At 40.7% G+C, this 24,826-nt stretch overlaps 1 protein-coding gene across 4 annotated transcripts in view; it reads right to left on the reverse strand.

Annotated features, from left to right (window-relative positions):
* The window catches only part of RPS6KA3 (ribosomal protein S6 kinase A3), a 125,814-nt gene that overhangs the window by 37,160 nt on the left and 63,828 nt on the right, over nucleotides 1–24,826 (reverse strand). For all 4 annotated transcript variants that reach the window (XM_084614259.1, XM_084614258.1, XM_084614257.1 and 1 more), the window contains 7 exons: nucleotides 20,151–20,188; nucleotides 19,694–19,836; nucleotides 16,071–16,141; nucleotides 3,684–3,772; nucleotides 3,533–3,597; nucleotides 3,335–3,437; nucleotides 2,814–2,938 (listed from right to left, as the gene is read on the reverse strand). In XM_084614259.1, coding sequence (XP_084470385.1) covers nucleotides 2,814–2,938; nucleotides 3,335–3,437; nucleotides 3,533–3,597; nucleotides 3,684–3,772; nucleotides 16,071–16,141; nucleotides 19,694–19,836; nucleotides 20,151–20,188 — 634 coding nt within the window. The remainder of the gene's footprint in view (nucleotides 1–2,813; nucleotides 2,939–3,334; nucleotides 3,438–3,532; nucleotides 3,598–3,683; nucleotides 3,773–16,070; nucleotides 16,142–19,693; nucleotides 19,837–20,150; nucleotides 20,189–24,826) is intronic.

Here is a 24,826-nt window from a genome sequence, read left to right on the forward strand (position 1 = left end):
CATCTGCCAAAATATGAACAGTAAAATAAGGTAATTTTTTTTTTTTTTTTTTTTTTTTTGCAAGTGCAGGTCTTAGTATGAGAAATTTAGAGACAGATCAAATTCACTGGGAATTGCAGGCATCAGTAGGAATGGAAGTAGAAGTGTCATCTGAGTCTGGGGATAAAAGGCAGAATGAGTGACTGTCAGCCTTTTTTGCATGGTAAGGAAATGGTATTTTGATACAGGGAAGCAGTAGGGGAGCTTGTACAAAGGATGCCTAACTTTAGCAGGAAGCCATCTGGGTATCCTGCAGACATGCAAAGGGGAAATAAGAATGAGGAAGTGGTTGAAGGGGTACGGAGGAAAGGGAGCAGAGAAGTTTTGAGAAATATTTACAAGAGGAGGAAGCGGTACAGAGAACTCCATCTGCAAGTTTGTGCAAAGAAAACAGCACAGCAGAAGTTGCAGAAAAACTGTTGGCAGAGATTCAGGACTGAAGGGCAATAAGCAGCAAAAACTCCAAGAGAATACATGGCCCCAACTCTGTTATACTCCCCACCCCACCAAGAGAGCAAACTTGTTTTAAGGTGGACTTTCAAAGTAAAGTTTTCTGTGAAGCTGGCTTTGCCAGAAACATAGCTGGGCAGAACTTTCTGAAAGCCAACAGACTAAAATGGATTTGGCAAGTGGTTCAACACATCTAAAGTCAATGGCAGTTGAGGATACACAGGAGCTAGCCAATGCCAATTTGTATAGTGCCTGCTCCTATTTGCTCAGCCCCCTCTGAATTTATCCCAATTAAAAGTGATTTTAAACTTTACAAATTACATTTGCAGCTACTGAAAATAATCAGTGTTTTCTTCTCTTTCCTCCCCTCAACCCTCTTTAGTTTCCCTTTGAAGACAATCTCTTCCAATCCATATCCCACTCTCTTCAATTTAAGTTTCTTGACACTGTACACCCTTTATGTGGGCAAATTCCACAAGTTTTTTCTGAAGCAAATTGAGGAAATGATGGTTTATGAAAAACAAGTCATTGTACATGTATGAGCCAACCACAAATACCAAATGTAGCTATATTTTATGGGGTGATATTCATACTTGTATCCAAATCACTTGAGACAGATAAATTAAAGGGACACTCAGTTTAAAATTCATGTTTTAAACAAACCATTGTCTAAAGTGGAACAATTTACCAACAGTCAGGTGGATTCTCCATCACTGACAACTTTTAAATCAAGATTGGATGTTTTTCAAAAAGGTATGCACTAGGAATTATTTGGGAAAATTCTATAACCATACAGGTCAGACTAGATGATCTGGCCCAGCAAATCTATGAATATGATTCGATGAGTACATGAATATCCACAAATCCTCACCACTGAACACCTGAAGCATATAGTGTGTGCAAATAAACTTATTATGAGCATTCTCGATGTAGTAAAAAGGATGTAATTAGAGAACTCAAGAAGTGGTTCGCATTTTGGTCAATCACTTTGAAGAATTAAACACACTCAGATGGTTGCAAATTGTCTATGCAACCAGCATACAGGATATCATTTTTTATCAGAAGTATTTAACTTTCTGTACAAACAAGTGAAAAGTTTTCAGCAATTAAATATGCTTTCTGATTGTATGTGAAGAAAAAATTAACAGAAGTAGGTGGTAGAAATAAAATTTTTACTTAAAAATCCTACTTGGGCCTGTTACTTTCTTTTATATCCACTTAGTCTTCTTTCCCTAAAAACACATCTGCTATTTCTCCATGCTGTTGGCCCCATAACTATTGGCCACAGGACTTCATATCCCTCCTTCTTCCACACACTCTCCAACAATGAAATACATTCCCATGCTAACCTTATCAAATCTAAATTTAAAAAAAAGAGCATGATGCATACTTCTCCCCTAACTCCAGCTTGATGTCATCCTTCATGGAATGATGTGTCTGACCAGAGTTTCATTGTTCAAAAATATGCCGTAGCAACAACAGAGCATATAGAAACAGTAAGCATTTTTCAGCTAACAGGCCAAGTGAACTACTTTCAGAAGTAATAATGTCACAATCATTAATGTGAGAGAGTCTGTGTTTAATCGGTTCTCCCAATTCTACTAGGAAACCAAAAGTTCCAATGCACCCTGACACATTGGGTTAGTTATCAGACAACATGTAAAGTGTTCAAGTAGTATTTTAGACTGGCATAATTCTTTATAATTTTTTTTTTAAAGTGTGTGCATAGGGAGGAAGGGCAGGATATAATCTACAGGATTTAAAATAAATGGCAATCCAAACCATCTCTACATTCCAGTTTCAAGTCATATTTTAGAGGGGTTTTGCTGCATAGTATGAACCCAACATTTATCCTATAACAAAGGGGAAAATGATCCACGGGCAACTTTTTTTTTTTTTAAATATTGACTTTATAAAGAAAATGTAAAATGTTTTCAAAATGTTAAGCCTGGATTATTCAGATATTTGAACAGTCATTATGGCTCAGATGCTAAAATGCTTGCTTTTTAGGGGGTCAAAACCCATGCCTGATCACACCCAATGTACAGAAGCAGTAGGTTCTGCATTGTCAAAGGTGCTGTTCTTTGGATAAAATAATCTGAGGTGTATTTTTCTTGTCTTTAGTTGACGACGTTTTCGTGACACTTCACGAAGAACAGAGGATAAACCCTAGTCTTACAGTACTATTAATTATTTTAAGTGTTTTTAGGTATCTTGTTTATGAAAGGTGTGACAAAGCTACATCATATTTTATGCAAAGGACAACTCATTTTTAAATAATTTGTTTTCATTCGTTATGTTTATTCTTCAGTAATTGCACTCACCTGAACAATTGAATGAACCCCAACTGTCTGCATTGCCTGGCTTTCATCATCTGATGCAATAGCAACGAAACTGAATCCCCGAAAAAGCTGATGTGCATTAGCACTAGGTGGAATACCAGGCGAATCTGAAAAACAGAACAAATGTCTTCAGGAAGACTTCTTTCCAATTTATTTAAAAAAATCCAAAAGCAGTAAGTAATCAGTATTCCTAATATGCACTGAATAAAAATGAGCATAAAATCATAGTTTCAACACTGGAAAGGAATTTTACACTATAAACCGGTTTGGAGATTGTTATTTACATAAAGTATTTTTGCATCCTCATGATACAAATGCACAAGTAACGAACTGCAGTTCATATATACATACAGGCTTATACAAAATCTTTCATATAATGAAGTTTTAGGTTTTGTACATGTAGTCAGTCAAATCTAACCAGATAGAAAACAATTTCTGAAAATTAAAATGACAAAGTTTCTTCTACTTTTGAATACCTAAATTACAGTTAACTATTCTCTTACCTTTCGGTGTTTTCGCTGTAAATTCAGGATCAAAATAAAATGTATCCTCAGGCCTGCCAGTTGCAGGTTTAAAAGGTGGATGAATTTCTCTTCTGTATAATTTCTAAAGAGAAGACAGCGGTGAAACCAAATTAAAAATAATTATAACAACCGTCAACAAACATTTCCTAAAAGACGTTCTTTTACCAAAGTACTCACATTCCAGTCTATTGTGGAGAAAAATAAATGCCTCTTAATTTCTTCAACTCCATCTGGACCTGCCCCTATTATGAAAAAAGGCTGTGAATAGTAGTTTATTTACTGCGAAGAACTACTAGCTGAAATAATTATTTTTATATGAGTATTTTACCTAATCTGTTTGCAGGGTTTCGTTTGAAGAGCATTCGGAGAAGACTCTGTGCTTCAGGACTTAAAAACTGGGGCATTCCAAGTTTGGCTCTATACAACAAAAACACATTAATAGCATACATGTTTTTAGGCAAGAATCAACTATTTACTTTTTTCTAGTCCTTCACCCTAACCACATCAGGCAAGTTAACACCATTGAGAATTTGGCTTCAGACATCAGAAACAAAATAAAGTGCTGTCAATCATGTAGACACATAACCTCAAACTTCCCTATTCCAGCAGTGTAATATTTCAAATACTGGACCCGGAACATAAGAGGCCGAGGTAGTAGGAAGGTAAGTAGGTGCTGATGAAAAGGGTTACAGTTAGTTGTTTTTTGTAGTCAACTGCTACCAGTCTATGGCAAGTAAGCCAATCTCCTTGACAAAGAGATAAGCAGCCTAGGAAGGAAGTCTGATCTAAGAAAATGGCCAAAATTTCGGATGCAATTTAAATATCCATATAATACTGCTGAGTTAGAAGACACAAGTGGGACATATCCTGAGACCATTAGAAAAACACTGAATGCTCTCCTCAGGGTAATGAGGCAAAGTAGGTGGTAAGAAAAAGCAACATCTGGCATAACAGTGGATGTCCTAATACCCACAATGATCACAGTTTGGAAAGAGACTATTTGTCATGTACATATCTGTCATAAATATAAAGGGAAGGGTAAACCCCTTTGAAATCCCTCCTGGCCAGGGGAAGCTCCTCTCACCTGTAAAGGGTTAAGAAGCTAAAGGTAACCTCGCTGGCACCTGACCAAAATGACCAATGAGGAGACAAGATACTTTCAAAAGCTGGGAGGAGGGAGAGAAACAAAGGGTTTGTGTGTCTGTCTGTAGTCGTCTTGGCCGGGGACAGAACAGGAATGGAGTCTTAGAACTTTTAGTAAGTAATCTAGCTAGGTATGTGTTAGATTATGATTTCTTTAAATGGCTGAGAAAAGAATTGTGCTGAATAGAATAACTATTTCTGTCTGTGTATCTTTTTTGTAACTTAAGGTTTTGCCTAGAGGGGTTCTCTATGTTTTTGAATCTAATTACCCTGTAAGATATATACCATCCTGATTTTACAGGGGGGATTTCTTTATTTCTATTTACTTCTATTTTTTATTAAAAGTCTTCTTGTAAAACACTGAATGCTTTTTCATTGTTCTCAGATCCAAGGGTTTGGGTCTGTGGTCACCTATGCAAATTGGTGAGGCTTTTTATCCAACATTTCCCAGGAAAGGGGGAGTGCAAGTGTTGGGAGGATTGTTCATTGTTCTTAAGATCCAAGGGTCTGGGTCTGTAGTCACCTAGGCAAATTGGTGAGGCTTTTTACCAAACCTTGTCCAGGAAGTGGGGTGCAAGGTTTTGGGAAGTATTTTGGGGGGAAGGACGCGTCCAAACAGCTCTTCCCCAGTAACCAGTATTAGTTTGGTGGTGGTAGCGGCCATTCCAAGGATAACGGGGGTAATATTTGTTACCTTGGGGAAGTTTTGACCTAAGCTGGTAAAGATAAGCTTAGGAGGTTTTTCATGCAGGTCCCCACATCTGTACCCTAGAGTTCAGAGTGGGGGAGGAACCTTGACAATATCTAATTCTTTTCTCCTCATTTCACCAGTTTGTTAAGTCCTGCCTTATTTTCAAAATGAAAAACTGGAATACATGACAGTAAAGGGAAAGAAGTGAAGAAAAATATTTAGCCCTCTATTTCAGAGTCATCCCTCCTGCCCCCACAATCTCTTATGGTAATTTTCCTGACACAACACAGACCTGGGAATCTTTTTTTTTTTTTTGGGGGGGGGGGGGGAGATTTATTACTCCATTTCAAGTTCAACTTATTTCTTGCATTTATTCTTGTCCTCCTTCTGGGTTTTTGGTTTTGACTTTTCTGTACTTTTATTTTCTCACACTGTCCCGAGTTCCTCACACTACCTTTTTTCTCTCCATCTAATGATGCGTACATATCTATCACATCTCAATCTCTATCCTCCTTTTTCATCAGATACTGTGGTGACGGTCATGGTGTAAAAGACTGGGATCAGTTACCTACTGTAAGTATGGTTCTTCGAGATGCGATGCAGATGTGTATTCCAAATAGGTGAGCATGCGCCCTGCTCACTGGAAACTTTTGCCTAGCAGTACCTGTAGAGGGGTGGTGCTTGCATCTCCTACCTTTAGCCCCTCCCCTGGCTATGAGGCAATGCTGCCAGACCCCCTCAGTTCCATTGCACCAAATGTCCAGGGGAAGACTGACGCAGAGGGGATGGAGGGTGGGTCATGGAATACATGTCTGCATCACATCTCAAAGAACCACAGGTACAGTAAGCAGCAGTTTCTTTTTCTTTGAGTAGATGCAGATGTGCATTCCAAGTAGGTGACTAGCAAACAGTACCTCCATCTGTAGGCGGATTTCGGAGGTTACCTGAGTAAGGACTGCTCTTCCGACATTAGCGTCTACTCTGGAAGCAGCAGCGATCACATAATGGTCCGTAAATGTATGTATGGATAACTATGTGGCCACCCTACAAATGTCCAATATGGAAATGTCATTGAGGGAAGTCACCAGCGTTGCCTGCACTCTCATTGAATATGCCCATATCTGCTGAGGCGGTGTAGCCGACACTATCTCATATGTAGTCTTGATACAAGATGTTATCCATCTAGAGATGGTCTGCACAGAGACTGCTTGACCCTTCATGAGGGTCTGCATATGATAGGAACAGGTGACACGAAGCATAGAACTGTTCAGTCCTGTTCAAAAAAAGGCTAGACCAGTGGTTCTCAACCTGTGGCGCAATCAGCACAGAGCTGCGGCCCATGTGACGTCTTCAGGGCCCTATAGGTAGTATTGGATGTGTACCACAATGGTAAATAGAACCATTGGGACCATTGAGAACCATTGGTCTATCATCTAATGTATGGAGGCGTTGTTCCTCCATGGAGGAATGTGGCTCAGGGAAATACAGGCAAGTACACAGCTTGATTCAAATTAAACTGAGAGACCACCTTGGATACAAGCTTCAGATGTGGCCGGAACGTAACCTTGTCCTTGGAGAACTGTAAGGAGGCCCAGCCATCAGGGCCTGTTACTCTCACCCCCACCTGGCACAGGTAATAGCTATCAAGAATGCAGTTTTCTGAGACAGGAGGGGTAGTGGTCAGGAAGCAAGGGGCTCGAATAGAGTCCCCATTAGAGCTGCTAAGACCATGTTCGGGTCCCACAAGGGGACTGGCTCTTGGACTGGAGGATTCAGGGAGAGAAGTCCTTTCAGAAATCTCATCACCATTGCACTGGAGAATGCCAATTTCCCTTGGATAGGTGGATGAAATGCCAATATTGCTGCCAAGTGTACTCTGAGAGAACTGAGTGCTAAGTCAAATTCCTGAAGGTGTAGCAGGTAATTCAAGATGTCCTGGATAGAAGTCGCCACTGAATGGGTCCCACGGGTCAAGGACTATACTGAAAACTTCAACTTTGCCAAGTAGGCTGTTCTAGTTGAAGGCTTCCTACTGTTAAATAGGACCTATTGGACAACCTCGAGCAGTGCTCTCCCTCCTCTTTCAGTCATGCAGTAGCCACTCCATAAGGTGCAAGGAGCTGATCGCCAGAAGCAAAGTGCATCCACAGTCCTGTGTGAGGTCAGGAAGGAGAAGTGGTATGGGAGGCTGAACTGACAGGGCGAGGAAGTCCGAAAACCAGCACTGCTTTGGCTATGATGGGGCAATCGGGATGAGCCTGGTTCGATCTGCCTTGAGCTTAGCGATGACCTATGGAGTGATCAGAATAGGAGGGAATGCATACAGCAGAGTTGACCGCCAGCTGCAGAGGAAAGCATCACAGTGGGAGCCTGAGCTGAGCCCTTCCCGAGAGCAGAATAGACGACACTTACTATTTTCCCTCATCGCAAAGAGGTTGATTGGCGCTGTCCTTTGGATGGTTTTCACAATGTGGGGTCTCTAACTTCAGGGACCATTTGTGGCTCGGGGAGAAAAGCCTGCTGACATGATTCTGGGCTCCTGGTAAGTGGACAGCTGTCAGGGTGATGTCCTCTTCGATGCAGAACTGCACAGGTTGATTGCCTATAGGCAGAGTGATCTGGAGTGGGTTCTCCCTTGTTTGTTCACATAGTACACTGTGGCGGTATTGTCGGTGAGTATGTGAACCACTGAATGCCTGCTGCAGTCCCGGAAGGCATAATGTGCCTTGTGGATGACCCTAAGCTCCAGCACGCTGATGTGGAGCAAGGTTTCCTGTTCCAACCATAGGCCCTGCACCCTCAAAGAGTTCAGATGCGCTCCCTAATCCAGAAGGGACATGTCAGTAACTACTGACTTGGTTAAAGAAAGCCTAGTGAAGGGGATCCCTTGGCACACATTGCATATGGACTCCCACCAGTGCAAGGATTCCAGGACTGATGGAGGAAGGAGAACCAAGCTGCCCAAAGAATACAGGGCAGGAAGGTAAGCCATCCTGAGTCACATCTGAAGAGAGCAAAGATGCAACTTGGAGAGTTATATGACCTAGGTGCATATGGTCATACATGTGTACAAGTGAACATGTGGCCCAATAGGCTAAGACAAATGCAACTATTGTGGACGGTTGTGATTGCAAACAGAGGCACAGCTGTCAAATGGCCTGGAAGTGGTCAGTTAGTGGAGCACCCTGGACTTCATGGAATCTAATAGGGCCCCAACTAATTCTATTTGCTGAATGGGAGCCAAGGTCGACTTCATGGTATTTAGAATGAGTCCCAAACGGTCGAGTAAACATAGCGTAGTATTGATGTGGGCGAGAACCTCCTCGCTGGAGCTGCTCTTCAGCAACCAGTTGTCAAGATAGGGGAAGATATAGATTCCCATCCTCCTGACGTACACCATGACCACCGCCATTCATTTGGTGAAGACTCGGAGCAGAAGAGGCACCAAACAGTAGAATAGTATTCTCAAAGCAGCAGTCCCCTACCATGAAGCAAAGAAACTTCCTGCGGTTCAGTAGAATGGCCACATGGAAGTAAGCATCTTGAATGTTCAGAGCAGAGCAGTGGGGCCAGATGGGAATAAAACCCCTCATATTCCTGTACAAGCACAAAATAGCGCTTCTCCAAGCACTTGGCCATCAGCAGTACCGAGGCTGGCATATCCCAAAGGGTTCTCGCAGGATCTGGGAGCATTTCATGAATTAGGAGGGCCATGATCCCAGGGATGGAGGGCTAGAAAACGTCCAGGAGTTTGTGGGTATCCTCCTGGAGAAACTCTGCTTGAATACCAAAGGGATGAGGCCACATAATGTAAAAGGTCTGGGTATGCCTTAAAGTCCTCCAGGATGGAAAGGGAGGTCAAACCAGGCAGCACTGCATTGGCCGGGGAGGGAGATGAGGCTGTTGTCTGGGTCAAAGGCAGGTCCTGCTCCTGAGGCTACATCTCCAGACAAGGAAACTCCAGCGGCTCCACAGGAAGGGGAACTGTGGGCGCCTAAACTGCAGCCACTATTGCAGCACGAGCAGGCAATCTCGCTTTTGACTTGGACAATAAGCAAGACCTCCGGGAGCAAGGAGCTTCCCATTAAGCCCAAGGGGGCCACTGAGATGGGTAAGGCATTGGTGGCCAGTAGGTGCCAGGCCAGGGGCCTCCAACCCAGCCATGGGACACATGCCAACCCGGTAGCCACACTAGTCTACTGATGGCCTTTGAACTTCCTCCAACAAAGCGGAGCAAGAGGACCCCAATTCTGAGGGAGGTAGCCAACAGGCTATCCAACTCATCTGTGACACAAAGAATTGGCTCTCCCAATGTAGTCAGCAACATCAGTGCTGCATGCAAGGTCGGTCCCAGTGCAAACACTGGTAACAGAGCACCCAAGTGCCTCAATCCCAGGGGACAGCAACAACCTTGACAGAACCATCTGCGGCGTCAATTGCATTGATCCTGAGGAAGGGCCTGGTACTGAAAAACCTTGTACTGGCTCCGGTACAGTGTTCATACCAACCCCCAGGAGGGGGGCTTCCTGGTGCGGTGACAAAGGGCCTGAGAGTTCAATAACATGCTCCAACTGGGGTGGGGAGGGTCCATCATGGGCACCAGCCTTGCAAAATCTTAAAACAGCAGCAAAGATAGGACTGAAAGGTAGAGTCGGTCTGCTAACATCACAGACACTGTTGGCACCGATATTATTCTCGCCAGTACTGGACTCATTGGACACCTGGAGGCCGGAATTGGAGTCGATGGTATGAGATGTCTACCCTCCCTACCCTGTACCAAGGGAGGGTCAGAGGAACCTGTGCTATTCCACACACCAGAGCCAACCTTTGCCAGTCTGCACTCTTCTTAGAGCAGGCAGAAGAGTTGCCCTGGGACCTGGAGTGTTCACAATTGGTTTTGGAAACCTCGTCTTTGGTACCAATGACAGAGAACTACTCCTGCACCTCTTTGGAGGCCCCTGACCCACAATGGAAGGCAGTAGCACTTTCCGAACTGGAGGGCGATCTGTGGCCTGAGAACTGACTCGGTACCAAGGCCTGCTTCAGGGCCTGTTCAAGCAGGTGCTGCTTGAGGGGGAAGGTCTCATGCCATCCGAGTCATCTTTTTAAATGATCTACAGATTGAACAGCACACTTTAAGGTGGACTTTGTCAAGGCAGAGCAACCACCTCCTGTAGGGGTCACTGTTAGGAATTGCCACTCCACATGAAGGGCAATGCTTGAATGCTGGTGAGGGCGTCACCAGGGAGCACTACCGCTATACTATAGTCTAAAACTTTTACTCTAACTAACTTGACTATATACAATAAAACTAGCCTAAGAGGATGAATTGCAAAGTTATGAAATGATAGCCACACAGAGCTCTGACTCCAGGTGATGGGTGCTGAGAAGGAGCTGAGGGTGGGAGGGGCAGGGGGAGAGGTGTTTGAGGCAGTGTTGTCTCATATAGCCAACAGAGGGGCTAAAGGAACGAGGGCTGCCCCCTCTATGGATACTGCTAGGTAAAAGGCTCTGGCAAGCAGGGTGCACACACACCTACTTGAAATACACATCTGCATCTATTCGAAGAAGAAAGATATAATTTCCTTTTTTCCCCTCCCTTAACCTGTCTCCCCATCACATCCCAAAGTTTCTTCCATTCCTCTACACTTCCACAAGGATCCACAACACAGACTACAAGAGGGTATCCAACTTCCCTCTATTCTGAGCAAGAGATGCCATCAGCCAAGCTACTTGCAGGAGAGATCCGCCTCCGTGCTACCTCATCACACACCATTAATCAGGTCCTTAGTAAGTTACCAAATTTCCCATCTCTTCCTGCAGGGGAGAAGTTGGAGAAAATCTCTTCTTTCTCTACTGGCTCTTCAATATTGTAGTACACATCATCAAAAAGATCAGTTGACTGGTGGTGATGGTGCCTGATCATCAGCTCCTCCTCTGTTAGTTACATCCTCATACGTGCATTTTCTATGCAGTGCCTTTCATTGCACTCATTCTACAAGATGTTACTTCCATTCATGGCTAAACAGCAGTTGACAGATAGACAATAAGGAACAGGGTGCTGCTGCCTGATTGCTGCTGAAGGACAACCATGTGGACTTGTAGCACAAGAGATATTGCAGGCCACAGACCAGGAGACCGGATGTGTTGGGATTATATTGAAAGATTAAAAATCCCTTCTTAAATAGATAATCATCCAAGACAGCTCCTCAAACTGAGGCTTGGTCTACACTACAGAATTAGGTCAACATAAGGCAGCTTACGTCAACATAATCATGTCAGTGTCTACACTAGAATGCTGCTTCCGCCGAAGTGGCCCGCTACACCAACATGACTCCATCTCCATGAGAGGCACAGCACTTACATCAGTGTAGTCACGGCAATGCAGTGTCTGTCCATTACTTACTTCAGCTTTTGGCCATCATTCTTGTCAATTTCACAACTGTGTCTGGCTCAGACCAGCAGCAAGGCTTGCAGCTGGAGATGTGAAACTGACAAGAATGTCAATTTCATGCTGGTAGGTTCCCTGCTGTGAAACTGATCCTGGTGCTGGGCTCCTAGCTGGAGCCCCAACTCCAGGATGAAGGCCGGAGCTATGAGCCTGGCATGGGGCTCCATTTTACAGCACAGAGCCTACAGCAGTGAAACGGATATTTTTGTCAATTTCAGGGCTCCAGCTGTGTGCCTGGGCTGTTGCTCTGAGATGCAGGCAGCTGTGAAATTGACAATTTCAATTTCACCGCTGGTAGGCTCCCTGAGCCCATGCCAGGCTCCTGCTGTGAGCCCTGTGTGGCTGTCAGTGCCCCTCCTTCAGCCAGTGCAAGCACACCACCGACAGAAGGAGGGTAGTGTGGACAGCAATAGCCAATTGAAGTACTGTGGTGGCTGTTGGTTGACCTACATTTAGTCAACCTAATTTTGTAGTGTAGACCAGCCCTAACTGGCAAGTCAGGATGGGAGATTGACTGCTTTGAGAGAACCAAATCTATGCCTAAAAGTAGAAGTGCCACTGACCTTCTGGAGAAGTGGCTCAATGGACAAAGAGAGAGAATCCAGCTGAAACTCTACAGTTTTTGCATCTACCAGAAGTAGTAGTGGATCCAACTGTACTAAGGGCCCTGTAGTTGCAGGATACAACTTCCTTTCCTTAAATTGCAGCAAGTAGGACTGTCATTGTTTTTTTTCTGTTATGGCAGAGGATCCTTCTAAAACTCCTCAACTGGCCACTGCACACAGCAGAAAGCAAAAATGACTACTGTCAATGGAGAGTTTCTAGGTTATACAGCTGCATGAGTGACAGCAATCTTGTCTCCAGTTGCTAATGGGTGGAGACAAATCCTATACAAAAGCACTGGATAGAAAAAGAGTTGCATAAAAAGTTAATCTCATTACTGCAAACTATGATTCCTTCAAATGACAAAACTTCTCAATTTTAAACAAAACTTTCTTGATCCTGTCTTGAAAGCAAAGAACCCAAGCAAATGTAAGTGCACTGTAGGAAGAGTGCATTGTGTGTGAATTTAAGGGGAAGAGGAGTAGTAGTGAAGTAATGTACCTCAAACAGTGCACAGTGGAACATGTGTTTAGTACACCATTCCCACAACTGTAAATGGTTCTAAGAGTATTTTGGGAGGAGAGACATGAGATGGTTCAGTACTACAAAGAAAAGACTGGTACTGTTTTCAATAGCTCTTACAGTGTTAGATAATAAAAAGGAAATTTTAGTAGAAGGTATTTTTTTAAAATATTTTTCAAGTTTTTCACCTCTGCACATATTCAAGATATAATGTATTAATTAATGTATTAATAAATAGTTACAGAACATTTACAATTATTTGTAGAACTACTTGGATAATTCATTTCTTTATTTTATATCACATTTTTTGTACAATAATCCTAATTAAACAATATAGTTTCAAAGTTGAAATTAAAATCTAGAAGATGAAAAAAATAATGGTATAGGCAAGGGAGAAAAGATGTGTGCTCAGATGAGATATGAAAATAGTTGGAGAGTCAATTAGCCAGAAAGACATAGGCAGGCTGTTTCACATAGCAGAGCACAGAGAAGGTTCTTGTACCAACTTTAGAAACACTGCACTGAAGGATAGAGAGAAGTCCCATGTGGATAAGCAGAGTAACGGATGTAAAGATGTGGTGTATAAGAGGCTGGCAGAAACAAAGCCACAATTTTAAAAAATGAGGTGGGAAATTTGAATTGGCTCCTGAAATTTATGGGGGAAGCAGCTGTCTCGGGCTGGCCATGATGTATAGTTTTGTGCTTCTTGTACACATAATACTCCTGGGGGAATTTCCATAAAAAGATTAAAAACTCTATGCACAATATTTTACAATTCTGCAAAATTCTGCATATTTTATTTGTCAAAATAATACTATACAATCACACCAGTTTCAATTATATTGATAATTTATTTCAAAATACCTATCAGCAACTATATATGGCCAGTCTAAACTACCAGCTAAATCGGCACCACTGCGATTGATGCAGCAGTGTCGATAAAGTGGATCTGGTGAAGAAACTCTAAGTTGATAGGAGAGCACTTTCCTGTCCATGTCTGCACTCCACCTCCCCAAGAGATGGAAGCTATGTTGATGGGAGAGTGTCTCCCGTCAACATAGCACGGGGTAGACACCGCTATAAGTTGACCCAAGTTATATCAACTTCAGTTACATAACTTATGTAACTGAACTAGCGTGACTTAGATCGACCTACTAACCAGTACACACCAGCCTGATGTCTGGAACAATACAGACAAAAAATTCCTCCAGGAATAGATTTAAAGAAACCCCTAAGACAACTCAGTTCCTGTTTCTCTCTCCCCTCCCCCCAGAGCCCAGCAGGAGGGCCAGATATCTCCACCTCTCCTCCCAGAGCCCAGCTGTGGGGCGACTTGCATGTATCCCCTCCCCACCAGAGCCCAGCTACAGGTCCCCCATCCCAGATCCCCGCACGCCCTACCTCACAGAACCCAGCTGCAGTACCCCACAGCCCAGACACTCTCACTCCCTCCCGCACAGAGCCCAGGGATCCAGAGGGAGAAACAACCTGATACTGTTTCCCGGGCTTATATGGAATTTCATGCACACTGCCTCCTTCCTTTAGGACGTGCGGGGAACTTCAGCTGCCCAGTAGCCTCCAACTCCCTTCCCCTCCCCCAGCAGCATCATCTACTTGCAAGCTGGGCTCTGCCAGGTCCAGTGCTGCCTAGTGGTGGCCAGTAGGTTCTGTAGCCCATGGGGGGGGGGGGGAGGAGAGAGGAAATTCAGCACAAAAAACATTAATTTCTGTGAAAATTCTGCACTGCACAATGTGCAGAATTCCCTCACAAGCAACATGAGGTGGGAAGCAGCCTACATCTGCTTGAGTTTGGAGAGTTAGAACTTAGCAATAATTAACATTAACAGAAGATGATGACATAATGAGGATTTCAGCCATGAATGAGGATTTCAGCCAATGTGGCATAAACTGGAATAGATAGATTTACAGATGTAAGAGATGCAGAAGGAAAAGGAAACGTCAAGGCCAAGGATGGCATGTAGAAAAGAAGCAAATGGGAGAGCTGAGTCAGACAGGGAAAGAAAAGAGATGGATTATGTTTACTGATGCACCTCTTTGAGAGATATTTAGTTGAAAAATTTAATTTATGGTTTCCTCTGATTCCTTCAAGACAGGCTGTCAGTGGACAGGGAGGAGTCATTAAAGCTGTCTAAAGATACAATTTGGAATCAATATATAAGTCAGGTGTCGGCAATCTTCGGAACACGGCCCATCAGGGTAATCTGCTGGCAGGCCACGAGACATTTTGTTTATGTTGACTGTCCCGCAGGCACGGCCTCCCACAGCTCCCAGTAGCAACGGTTTGCCATTCCTGGCCAATGGGAGCTGCGGGAAGCAGCGCGGGTCAGCAGATTACCCTGATGGGCCGTGTGCGGAAGGTTGCCAACCCCCGATATAAGTGGGAGCTAAAACGGAGGTTGGAGATAAAATGACAAAAGGGGGGAAACAGTGCGAGGGATCGAGAGCTGAGCCTTGTGAGACTCCACAGCGGAAGGGTCTTAGCACAGAACAGTTAAAGAGAAACAGAAATAGTGGCTTGACAGGTAGGAATGTAACCCTGATATGAAGAAACCAGAGATTCCTTCACAAGCAAAGACAAAGTCTGGAAGGGGAAGAGTTCCACCATATCAAAGATTGTACTGAGGTCAAGGAGAACGAGGAGAGACAGCAAGTCCTCGTCAGTAGAAATAAGATCATTAACTACACGAAAGTAAGAGATTTCCATGCTATAGCTAAAGCAAAACCAAAGCAATATTGAAAACAGTCAAGGATACTGTCAGCAAGATGACTCAGAAGATTAGAGACAGCGCAAGTTCATGAGGGTCAAAGGTGGATGTAGATTTTGGAAAGCTAGGGGAAGGTACCACAGGAGAGCACTGTTGGCAACGGAGGTAGTGTAAGGAGCAGGGGGAGGAGAAGGGAACAAACAGGAAAAGATGACGGAGACTATTTTCTTAAAAGATGGGATTATGTCAGAAATGTGTAGAGTTGCAATAAAGAGGAAGGCAGAAGAGGATAATGAAATCATGGGCACAAAATTGGGAAGAAGATGGGGCTGGAGAAGATATTGTTATAAATTAGGGAAATATTAGATTAAAAGGATGATATGAAATTCTTTGCAACTGGTAAGGGAAAGGATTGGAGGAACGGGCAAACTAGGTGGGTGGAAAAGGGAATTTATAAAGTGGAATAGGAATAGGGAGTGAGGATTTACCAATACCTTGGAAAATGAGGAAGGAGAAGAAATTAGATTTGCAGCCCAGAAGGCATCCCTGTAGAAGACATATAAGTAAGAGTGTACTCACTTGAGAATCATAGTCATGGTTTCTTTTCTGTCTTTCCCTTGGAAAGGTAGAGTACCCGTGAGCATTTCAAACTGTACAGAGTAAAACTTGCATCAATTACATTAAAAGACTTGGACAAAACCTAATTTTTGATAAAACTACTTAACAGAATAATATTTTAAAAGTCATGCATATCAAAAATTAAGACTTTGCAAAGCAACTGCTTATGCTACAAGTTTTAATTATTGCAAAGACCTGGAAGCACTTACTGAACTTACGGTTGCAAAACAATTTCCACCATTACTCTGTGTTCACATACTTTCTGAAAAATTCACCTTTTTATCAGCTGCAATTCTCTATGCTTGTTTTTTCCCCTAAATACAACTTTCTTTGGGAGCTTGAGCAAAATAACTTTAGTTATCTGAGTTTTTCAAAAATACAGTTTTCCCAGGTAAAAAATATTGCCAGATGTCTAAATAATGGTGAAACAATATAAATAGTCTTTACTAGGAAAAAAAAAGTAGTTGGATAATGAAGTTATTCACAATTAAAAAGTGGTTATTGCATATGGGGAATGTATGAGGACTTACAAATAGAAGACCGGCATTGTACATGCATACATATTTTACAATGCCTTTTAATGGGCAACCGCCACTTTTAAAATACTGTTCAATTCTGAAAGTGACTGTATAAAAGAGGTTTGCAATATTGTAGCCTTGTTGGTCCCAGGATATTAGAGAGACCAGGTAGATGGGTGAGGTAATGTCTTTTATTGGACCACTTTCTGTTGGTGAAAGAGACAAGCTTAGTGAACAATAATCCGACTACATATGCAAATGCAGTAGTCTCAGATACAAAATATGCAAGTACAATAGCACTCATGCAGTTCTTAAAACCCAGGCCTAAATAGCTAGCTTTTTATAAAAATTATTTCATAAAACATATGAGATGCTGCCAACTTAACATAGCAGTTGGAGCCTGGAATTTTGCATTTCCTGACTTTGGAAACAAATTGTTCAACTAACCATTTTATTCTATTTAATATAATGCTAATATAGAATAATTTCACTACTTCTCACTTTGCTGAACTACAAATCTGATAATCTTACCACACTTCCTGGCACGGTGTGCTGGAGAAAGGGCTAATCTTATCACAACTTTATTTTTTAAAAATTACTCTGTACATTCAGTTGTGTACTATGAAATACATAACAATTAAATGTAAACTACCTATATTTATCAAATTAAAATAACAAAGTAAATTGTATTGCACAGTATAATTATTTTCTGAGGTTTACTTATTTCTAATCTGCAAACTTTGCAATACACAAGTCTCACATTTCGTATGAGTTAGTGAGATTCTATTTATGAGATATTTCATAAAATGTGTAAGTTCCATCAACAAAAAACTAAACAAAGCTAAGTTATCCTCTTGTAATTGGTGTTCATAGATGTCATTTCCACAGATTTTCATCTCAGATCTCTCTGCCCTCCTCCCCAAAAGACTACACAGGACCCAGAATACGATTTTCAAAAATGTTCAGGATTGGCCTTATTCAGCTCTTACTGAAGTGAATCCTAAATACTTTGACTTCAGTGGGAGCAGACTTCAGCCAATGCTGAGCACTTTTGAAAATCCCACCCTAAAACGTTAAATTTTGATAACTACAGTGTCTAGCGCACACACACACACACTATCCTTTGTAGGTGTGTACACGCAAGTGCATGCGCACACACACTTTTCCACCACGTGACTGCTTCTTGTAACTGACGCAAAGTGAAAATAAACAGGATGTGTGAATGGGAAAGCACACACTGGTGAAGGAAATTACATGATGTGAACAATTACAGTTATTGGTGACAGAGTAGCAGCCGTGTTAGTCTGTATTCGCAAAAAGAAAAGGAGTACTAGTGGCACCTTAGAGACTAACCAATTTATTTGAGCATTATTATTATTATTATTTGAGCAGAGTTACTGGTGAGATCATCTGTCTCCTCTACAGTTTTAAGTAGAATTCCAAGTATTGCACGCCTTGCCTACCATCTATATAAGGGACTGCAGGAACGAAGGAGCAATTTGTTTTAGTAATGGTTAGGAAGAACTGTTTTACCAAAAGAAGCTACTGAACAAACAGGTTTTAGCTACACTGGGTAGAGGCTGAAGTAATTATGAAGACATCTTGCACTGGGTTCCTCAAAATCAGCAAAATAAGATTAACTGAACATCCATTTAGATAGCTCATGTTCCGAGATAAATTAACTTAAGGAGTCAGAGATACAGGCTACAACAAATAAATATTTTATGGAAAGATACACACACTTTGACAAACTTCCATAGTATTTGAAATAGTTTTTTTAAGTGTTAGACTTCTCAATTCACCCTCCTGCAAATCAACAGCCCAAGTATTTTTAAGAAAAGTGCAATTGGATTCTAAAAATGACATTCAGCCATGTTTTGACTCTTCATGGTTTCCAATTTTAACATGTTCAGTTCAAACATAAAGACTTTTTATTATTATTATTTTAGTTACTAGCTCTGCAAACTCAATCTGGGATTTAAACCAAATTATGTTCTTTCTAGCTTGTTTTCCATCCATATTAAATTACACTCTGATTGCAGAATCTTAGTTTTTTTCTGATGATGCCCAAGCCAGAAAAGAATACAGAGCACCCTCACTCAGTATTGGCTGCACAGTGCTGGAAGAAGTAGTGAAAATGTATTCTTGTTAGTCAAGTATGCAGATATGACTCTGACAAACCACAAATGTAAGATCTCTTCAGTGATCAGATGCCTTTTTTACACAGTCATTTTCCATATCACAACAGCATTTTAGATATTCAAAAGGTGATAGGGTATGTTTTCAGATCTAATAATAAAGAGTCTCCTTATCAGATCATAAGGCACACACAGAGACTGTGCTGTCATAATTATACAGGTATTGCAGAAGCATCAAAAGATAAAAAATCTTTCATTTTTAAAAACATCATTTGATCTTAATGTTAAAAAAATCATACAATGATTTTTAAAGTATAAAATTCTATTTGGCATTCCTAAACTTTCAAACATAATCCTTTTTTCCTTTTCAAAAATACCTGCATTTGTTGTAAATGTTAAAAAAAAAAATTCTGTCTGGTAAAATTTTGTCAATTTAATGGAACTTATTTTTTGATGAAATATCATATGCATGGCCCTTCTAAGCAACAGCTGAAAGTCTGTCATCAGCTCAGTGCAACTCTAAATTCTATCTCTGTGCAAATAAAGCAGCTTTCATTATTCCGTTAGTTTGAAACTGAGATCGCTAACGTGATCAGAAAATTTTACTTCTAAAAACTTTTTCTGTGATTGAATTCAATTTTAAAGTTTCAAAATTTGAATCTATATGGAAAATATTTTTCACTTTTGAAAAGCACGCTTTTCTGAACACTCATTTTTCTATCAGTCTCAGTTAAGAACAGTCATAGGCACACAATATTCCATTGAAGCAAAAGAAAAAAGGTGGAATGATATCAGTGATGTGATGAGATCTGAACCACGCTGTTGAGCCAAACTGAACAGTAGTACTAATTACCAATAAATTCATGTGACTGGGTTAAGCCAGTCATAACCCACCTTTTGCTATGATTTCTATTCACCAGAAACCTACCATTAAAACACCAAAAGACCACCAGTCTGCACTCTGTGTGTGACCTCGTCGATTAACTACCTCTGGTGCCATATATTCTACTGTCCCACAGAAGGAATACGCTTTCTTTTCATGATCGATCGACTCTTTGCTTAAGCCAAAATCTGAAAAAAATATAATCTGAAATGAAATTTTCCTACTGGCTAAGAATTTCTAAGCATACAAATATAACTAACACAAAAGCTATAAAACTATGAAAAAAGTCACATTAGTGGTCATATCATTACTTTTTATTTTTTAAATCAGATTTCTTATTTAAATAATAACACTTCATTTAGTCCATGTTAAATATCACCATCTGTTCTGCAAAATTACTTGCAATAAAAAAGAAAAAAATCAGATTTTACTATATTCCTTTAAAAAACAGACAACTTATGAATTAAAAACTTTTCATAATCTGAAATTTATTTTTACTTACCTGTCAATTTGATATGTCCTTCTTCGTCAAGAAGTATACTAAAAAAAAAAGGGCAGTTGAAAGTATCTTTTAACCTTGTTTTAGAAACTGTACTGACAATCAAAAGAACTTTAAATAAGAATAGAACTTTAAAGAGTAACATCAACAAACAGAGACATGTAACAGTGAAAATCTAAGGAAAGAAGAATAAATTTTGGAATTTACAGTTATAGAAAAGGGATATATTTAATGAAATTACAAAAACATGCATTCAGTGTGTTGTTTTCTAAGGCCCCGTTCCTACAAGCTGCTCTTCTCAGAGAGACTCTTGGGTCTGTGCTGGGCAGTTTGCAGCATCAGAACCTAATGAAAGCCAAAAAATTCAGAAGTTGCATCTCAATCCTAGTTATATACTTTAACATGAAAAATATCTGTAAAGACAAAGTCACAATAATAAAAAGCTAAAGATTTCAGTGGACAACTTTTTTCTCCTTTGATTTTTTCTTAGTAAAGAACGTGAATGAACACAGAATCTGTCTCAAGAATTCCATATAATTGAAAGGTATTTGCTAGTAGTCCACATGGCAGCAACAGCTCTTTAATCCTGAATTTTCTATCCACGATACTCAAAGTGAGCAGGGAAACTTACACACAATATTGAATATTTTAAGGACCAACACTGTTTCTTTGAAGCATTTTTTTTATATAACAAATAGCTCCTATATAGTGCTTTTCATGTGTATTATCTATCTTTGGAGTTTCAATGGAAGTGCTAACAACTTTAAATGGATGCTGTCAAGTTCCTTTTAAACCTATACTTAAAGCTGTGCTGTGTTGCCATTTATTTTTATGCTTCCTTTGGACTTGATCTTGTAACATTCTGAGTGCCTCCCTTCAGATTCTAAGCATCATCAACTCCCACTGAAAGAACAGGAGTTTAGAGTGCTCAACATGCTATAGGATCAGGCTCTCTATGAGAATTAAGAGACCGTATACATTTAAAAGAACAACTCATATAGTGGGAATGAGGACCTCAACCAAAACTTCTAAATAATTTTGACCTTTGCTAGTTAACTCTGAGACAGACACGCCCAAGGCTTAAACCCAAGAACAGGAAATCTACCAAGGATATATCATTTAGTCAATGTACAACTTCTAGAAAGTACGGTGTGCCTGATTTCATTTTTTCTATTTTAGCTAGAATTATTAAAACATTTATTAAAAAAGGAAACTGTTACAAGATTGAATGGAGTAATTTTTAAAAACAGTTTTATTATTGCTTTTATTATTTAAAAGCTCTAAAGCTCCCCTTCCTTGATTTTTTATCCTCTTACTTTTGGCAAACAAGTTCTCCCCACTTCTGTATTTTAAAAGGATCATAAACTAACTTCATTCACTTTCTTGTTTGCACAGTAGTATTGATGAGGCCAGCAAAGATTTGAAAATAGTGTTTATTTATTAACTTGTGCTGCTTCTAGTGGTAGAATACCTGGCTATGCTCCAACTATGTAGGAAGCATCATGGATCCTATAGAAAAGGTGGTTTTGAAAAGCGATTTACTTCTCAGACTGGGTGTGGTATTTTTTAAGTATATGGAAGACATTCCTCACCAGCTTAGAAAAATGTTCTTACCAGTAAATGGTATTTCTTTGATGAAACCAGCTCAGTTTACAATTTAACGAGTTTTCATCCACCTCACGGTTGTATAGATGTAAGCAACCAATAGAAAGTGCAGGATTTTAGAACATAATTCATGTGTCCCCAAGTTCCTCCTGAGCACGCTACTAGCCATTGCCATAGCACTCATTGGAGTAGTTACAAATAGGACAGAAGACAACTTATGCTTTCACCAAGGCACGTATCAGGTTAAAGAAGAGCTCCATTAGAATCAACAGGGAACATTTATGTAAAACCAAAAAAAGACAAAATGAGACAACATTCTGCAAACAACACTGTCCTAAGCACAATACCTTTCAGAAAAGGGGAAGGTACTAGTTACAGAATGAACACAGAAAACAGTTCCACTGTAAGTTTGGTCATTGTGGACTGAGCTGGTTTCATAAGAATACAACCATTTCTGGGTAAGAAAAAGTATCTATTCTTTGAGTAAACCAGCTTAGTCTATAGCAATCCCATTTCCACAACACGGAGGAATTACTTTTCAAGAACAAAGTCAAAGACAATGCTACCAAAAGGAGCACTAGGAGTAGATAGGTATCTAATTCTATCATGCACAGTAAGGGCATGCATGTGAAACCAAACTGCCAGTTTGCAGTCCTCTTCCAAAGCAACACTCTCTCTTCATTAAGAGGCATAGGAATTACCGTACTGGATCAGACCCGTGGGCCATCTAAGCCAGTATACTGTCTCTGACAGTAGCCAGCACCAGATGCCTCACATGAAGTTGCAAGAAGCCCTGCAGCAGACATACATGAGATAAACTGGTGCTTATCAAAGTCTCATCTGAACCCCTAATAGTTAGAGATTGGCTTATGCTAGGAAGCATGAAATTTTAAATTACTTTAATTTTTTTCATTAACTGTAACTGGATATTCTTGTTATCCATATAAATATCCAATTCCTCTGAATCTTGCATCAACAACATCTTGAAGCAGTAAGTTCTACAGTCTAATTACGTGTGTGAAAAAGTATCAGTTTTGTTGCCCTTCTATTTTATTGTCCTGTCTTATGTAATAAGGGAGAACAGACACTCCCCACATACCTTTGCTATACCACTAATTATTTTGTATACTTTTGTCCTGACCCTTATTACATGTCTCTTCTCTCAGGTAAACAATCCCACTCTTTTCATGAAAGGTTTTTCCATTTCCCTAACTCATTCTTGTTGCCCTTCTCTGAACCCCCTAATTCTGTAATTGACTTTTTGAGATGGGGTGACCAGTACTAAACACAGTAATCCAGATGAGAATGATCACTGATTTATATATTAGCATTGTAATATTTTCTGTATTTCTCTCCATCCCATTCCCTATGCATCCTAATGTGATTTGCTTTTTTTAAATGCAGTTGCTCATTGAGCATAGGTTTTCACTGAGCTGTCCACAAAGATGACCAGATACTTTTTCTTCAATTAATACTGTCAATTTAGAACCCAGTAAGGCATATAAGTAGTGCTAAGCTTTCCATGCTATGTGCATTACTTTGCATTTATTGACTCTGAATTCAATTTGCCATCATGTTGACCATTCACATAGCTTGGCTAGGTCCCCCTGAAGTTCTGCACTGTCTTCTTTGGATTTCTCTCAATAACTGTGTGTCATATGCAAATTTTGCCCTCTCATTGCCTGAGTGTGTCTAAGGGACTGCATCCCATAAGGAATTCACTCTTCTTGAATGTGTCCTCAGGTGGGCTCTTGATTCTGATCCATCTAGACTAATCATTTTTGTGAGTATTGTGACCCTTCTTAGAACCTACACAAAAAACAAAAGCATTCACTGACCCTCAAATCCTGGGTCCTACTGATATGGAAATTCAAGGCCCTCCTGACATCCAGGGAATGAAGACAATTCTTCATAACAATGGCAGAAAAAGGGGGGGAACCACCACTTGATTTTGATGGAAAGTGGTAGGACACCTATAAACAAAAAAGGGCAAAGAGTGAAGAGCCACCGTGTCTTTAGGAAACATAATTTATAGAATTAGATATGCTGGAATGGCCAAATACAGAGTTTGCCAGCCCTGATTAAATGGGCAGGTACAAATAAAGGGTCTAATGGGAGGTTTAATCCATAGCTGTACCTGAGAGAAGTTTTTTGTAAGGAGCTGCAAAACCCATAATAAATGGGTATTCTGTGAGGGCCAAGATTTGCTGCCTCATGAAATATATGGCAAGCCCAACCTGAAAGTCCAAACCAACCTGAAGAATGTGAACAAGGATGGGAGTCACCATGTAGCCTCTATGTCCTGGAACATATAAAGGAAGAGATTCCACACTCTTCAAAAGGACATCATACCTGGGTTAGGCCACTTGCAAACTGATTTAAATTTCCTGCAAAGCAATGGGTTTGGAGTGCCACCAGATTTCTTTCTGTGTCCAGTAAAATAGCAGAAGGGTCTCCAGGAACACTTGGTTTGCTGATTCAAGTAAACTACAACAATGAAGTTGTCTGTCCAGACTAGGAGATCTTTCCTGGCAGAATTCCCCAGAGGGGAAACGAAGACTTCAATAAGCTCTAATCTTTTAAACATTTAATGGAGCTGGACTCTAAGTGAGACCACTTCCATTAGACCAACTTATTATTTTGTTATTTTACTAGCATCTAAAGACCCCAAAATAAGACTACCATCCTCCATCCTGCCCTCCCCCCAGCCACATGTTCCTAACTGGAAAGATTCACATCTCTGATCAAAACCACTCACCAGAATTTGCCTAGGCAAGTTCCCTTTAGGGAGAGTGGAGCATTAAATTCTGACCTTAAGATGACTACTTATTAATTAGTTTGGGTCCAAGTATGATTGACTGCAGCTGTTCCTGATTTAATCTTGAGCGTCCAGAAGTGGAAGTGAGGCTGAAGTATCACTTCAAGACAGGGTCCAACTAGCTGCATCTATTCCCAGGAGAAGCAGATAGTATTGCAGATTTGAACCCAGGTAGTTTGCTTGACTTTCCTCTAACAGGATGATTCTATCAAGATGTGTCCAGATATTGCATCTGGAGGCAGGCTAACCTTTACAA

This window comes from Lepidochelys olivacea (assembly GCF_965140295.1).
Source record: "Lepidochelys olivacea isolate rLepOli2 genome assembly, chromosome: 1".
NCBI classification, from domain to species: Eukaryota; Metazoa; Chordata; order Testudines; family Cheloniidae; genus Lepidochelys; species Lepidochelys olivacea.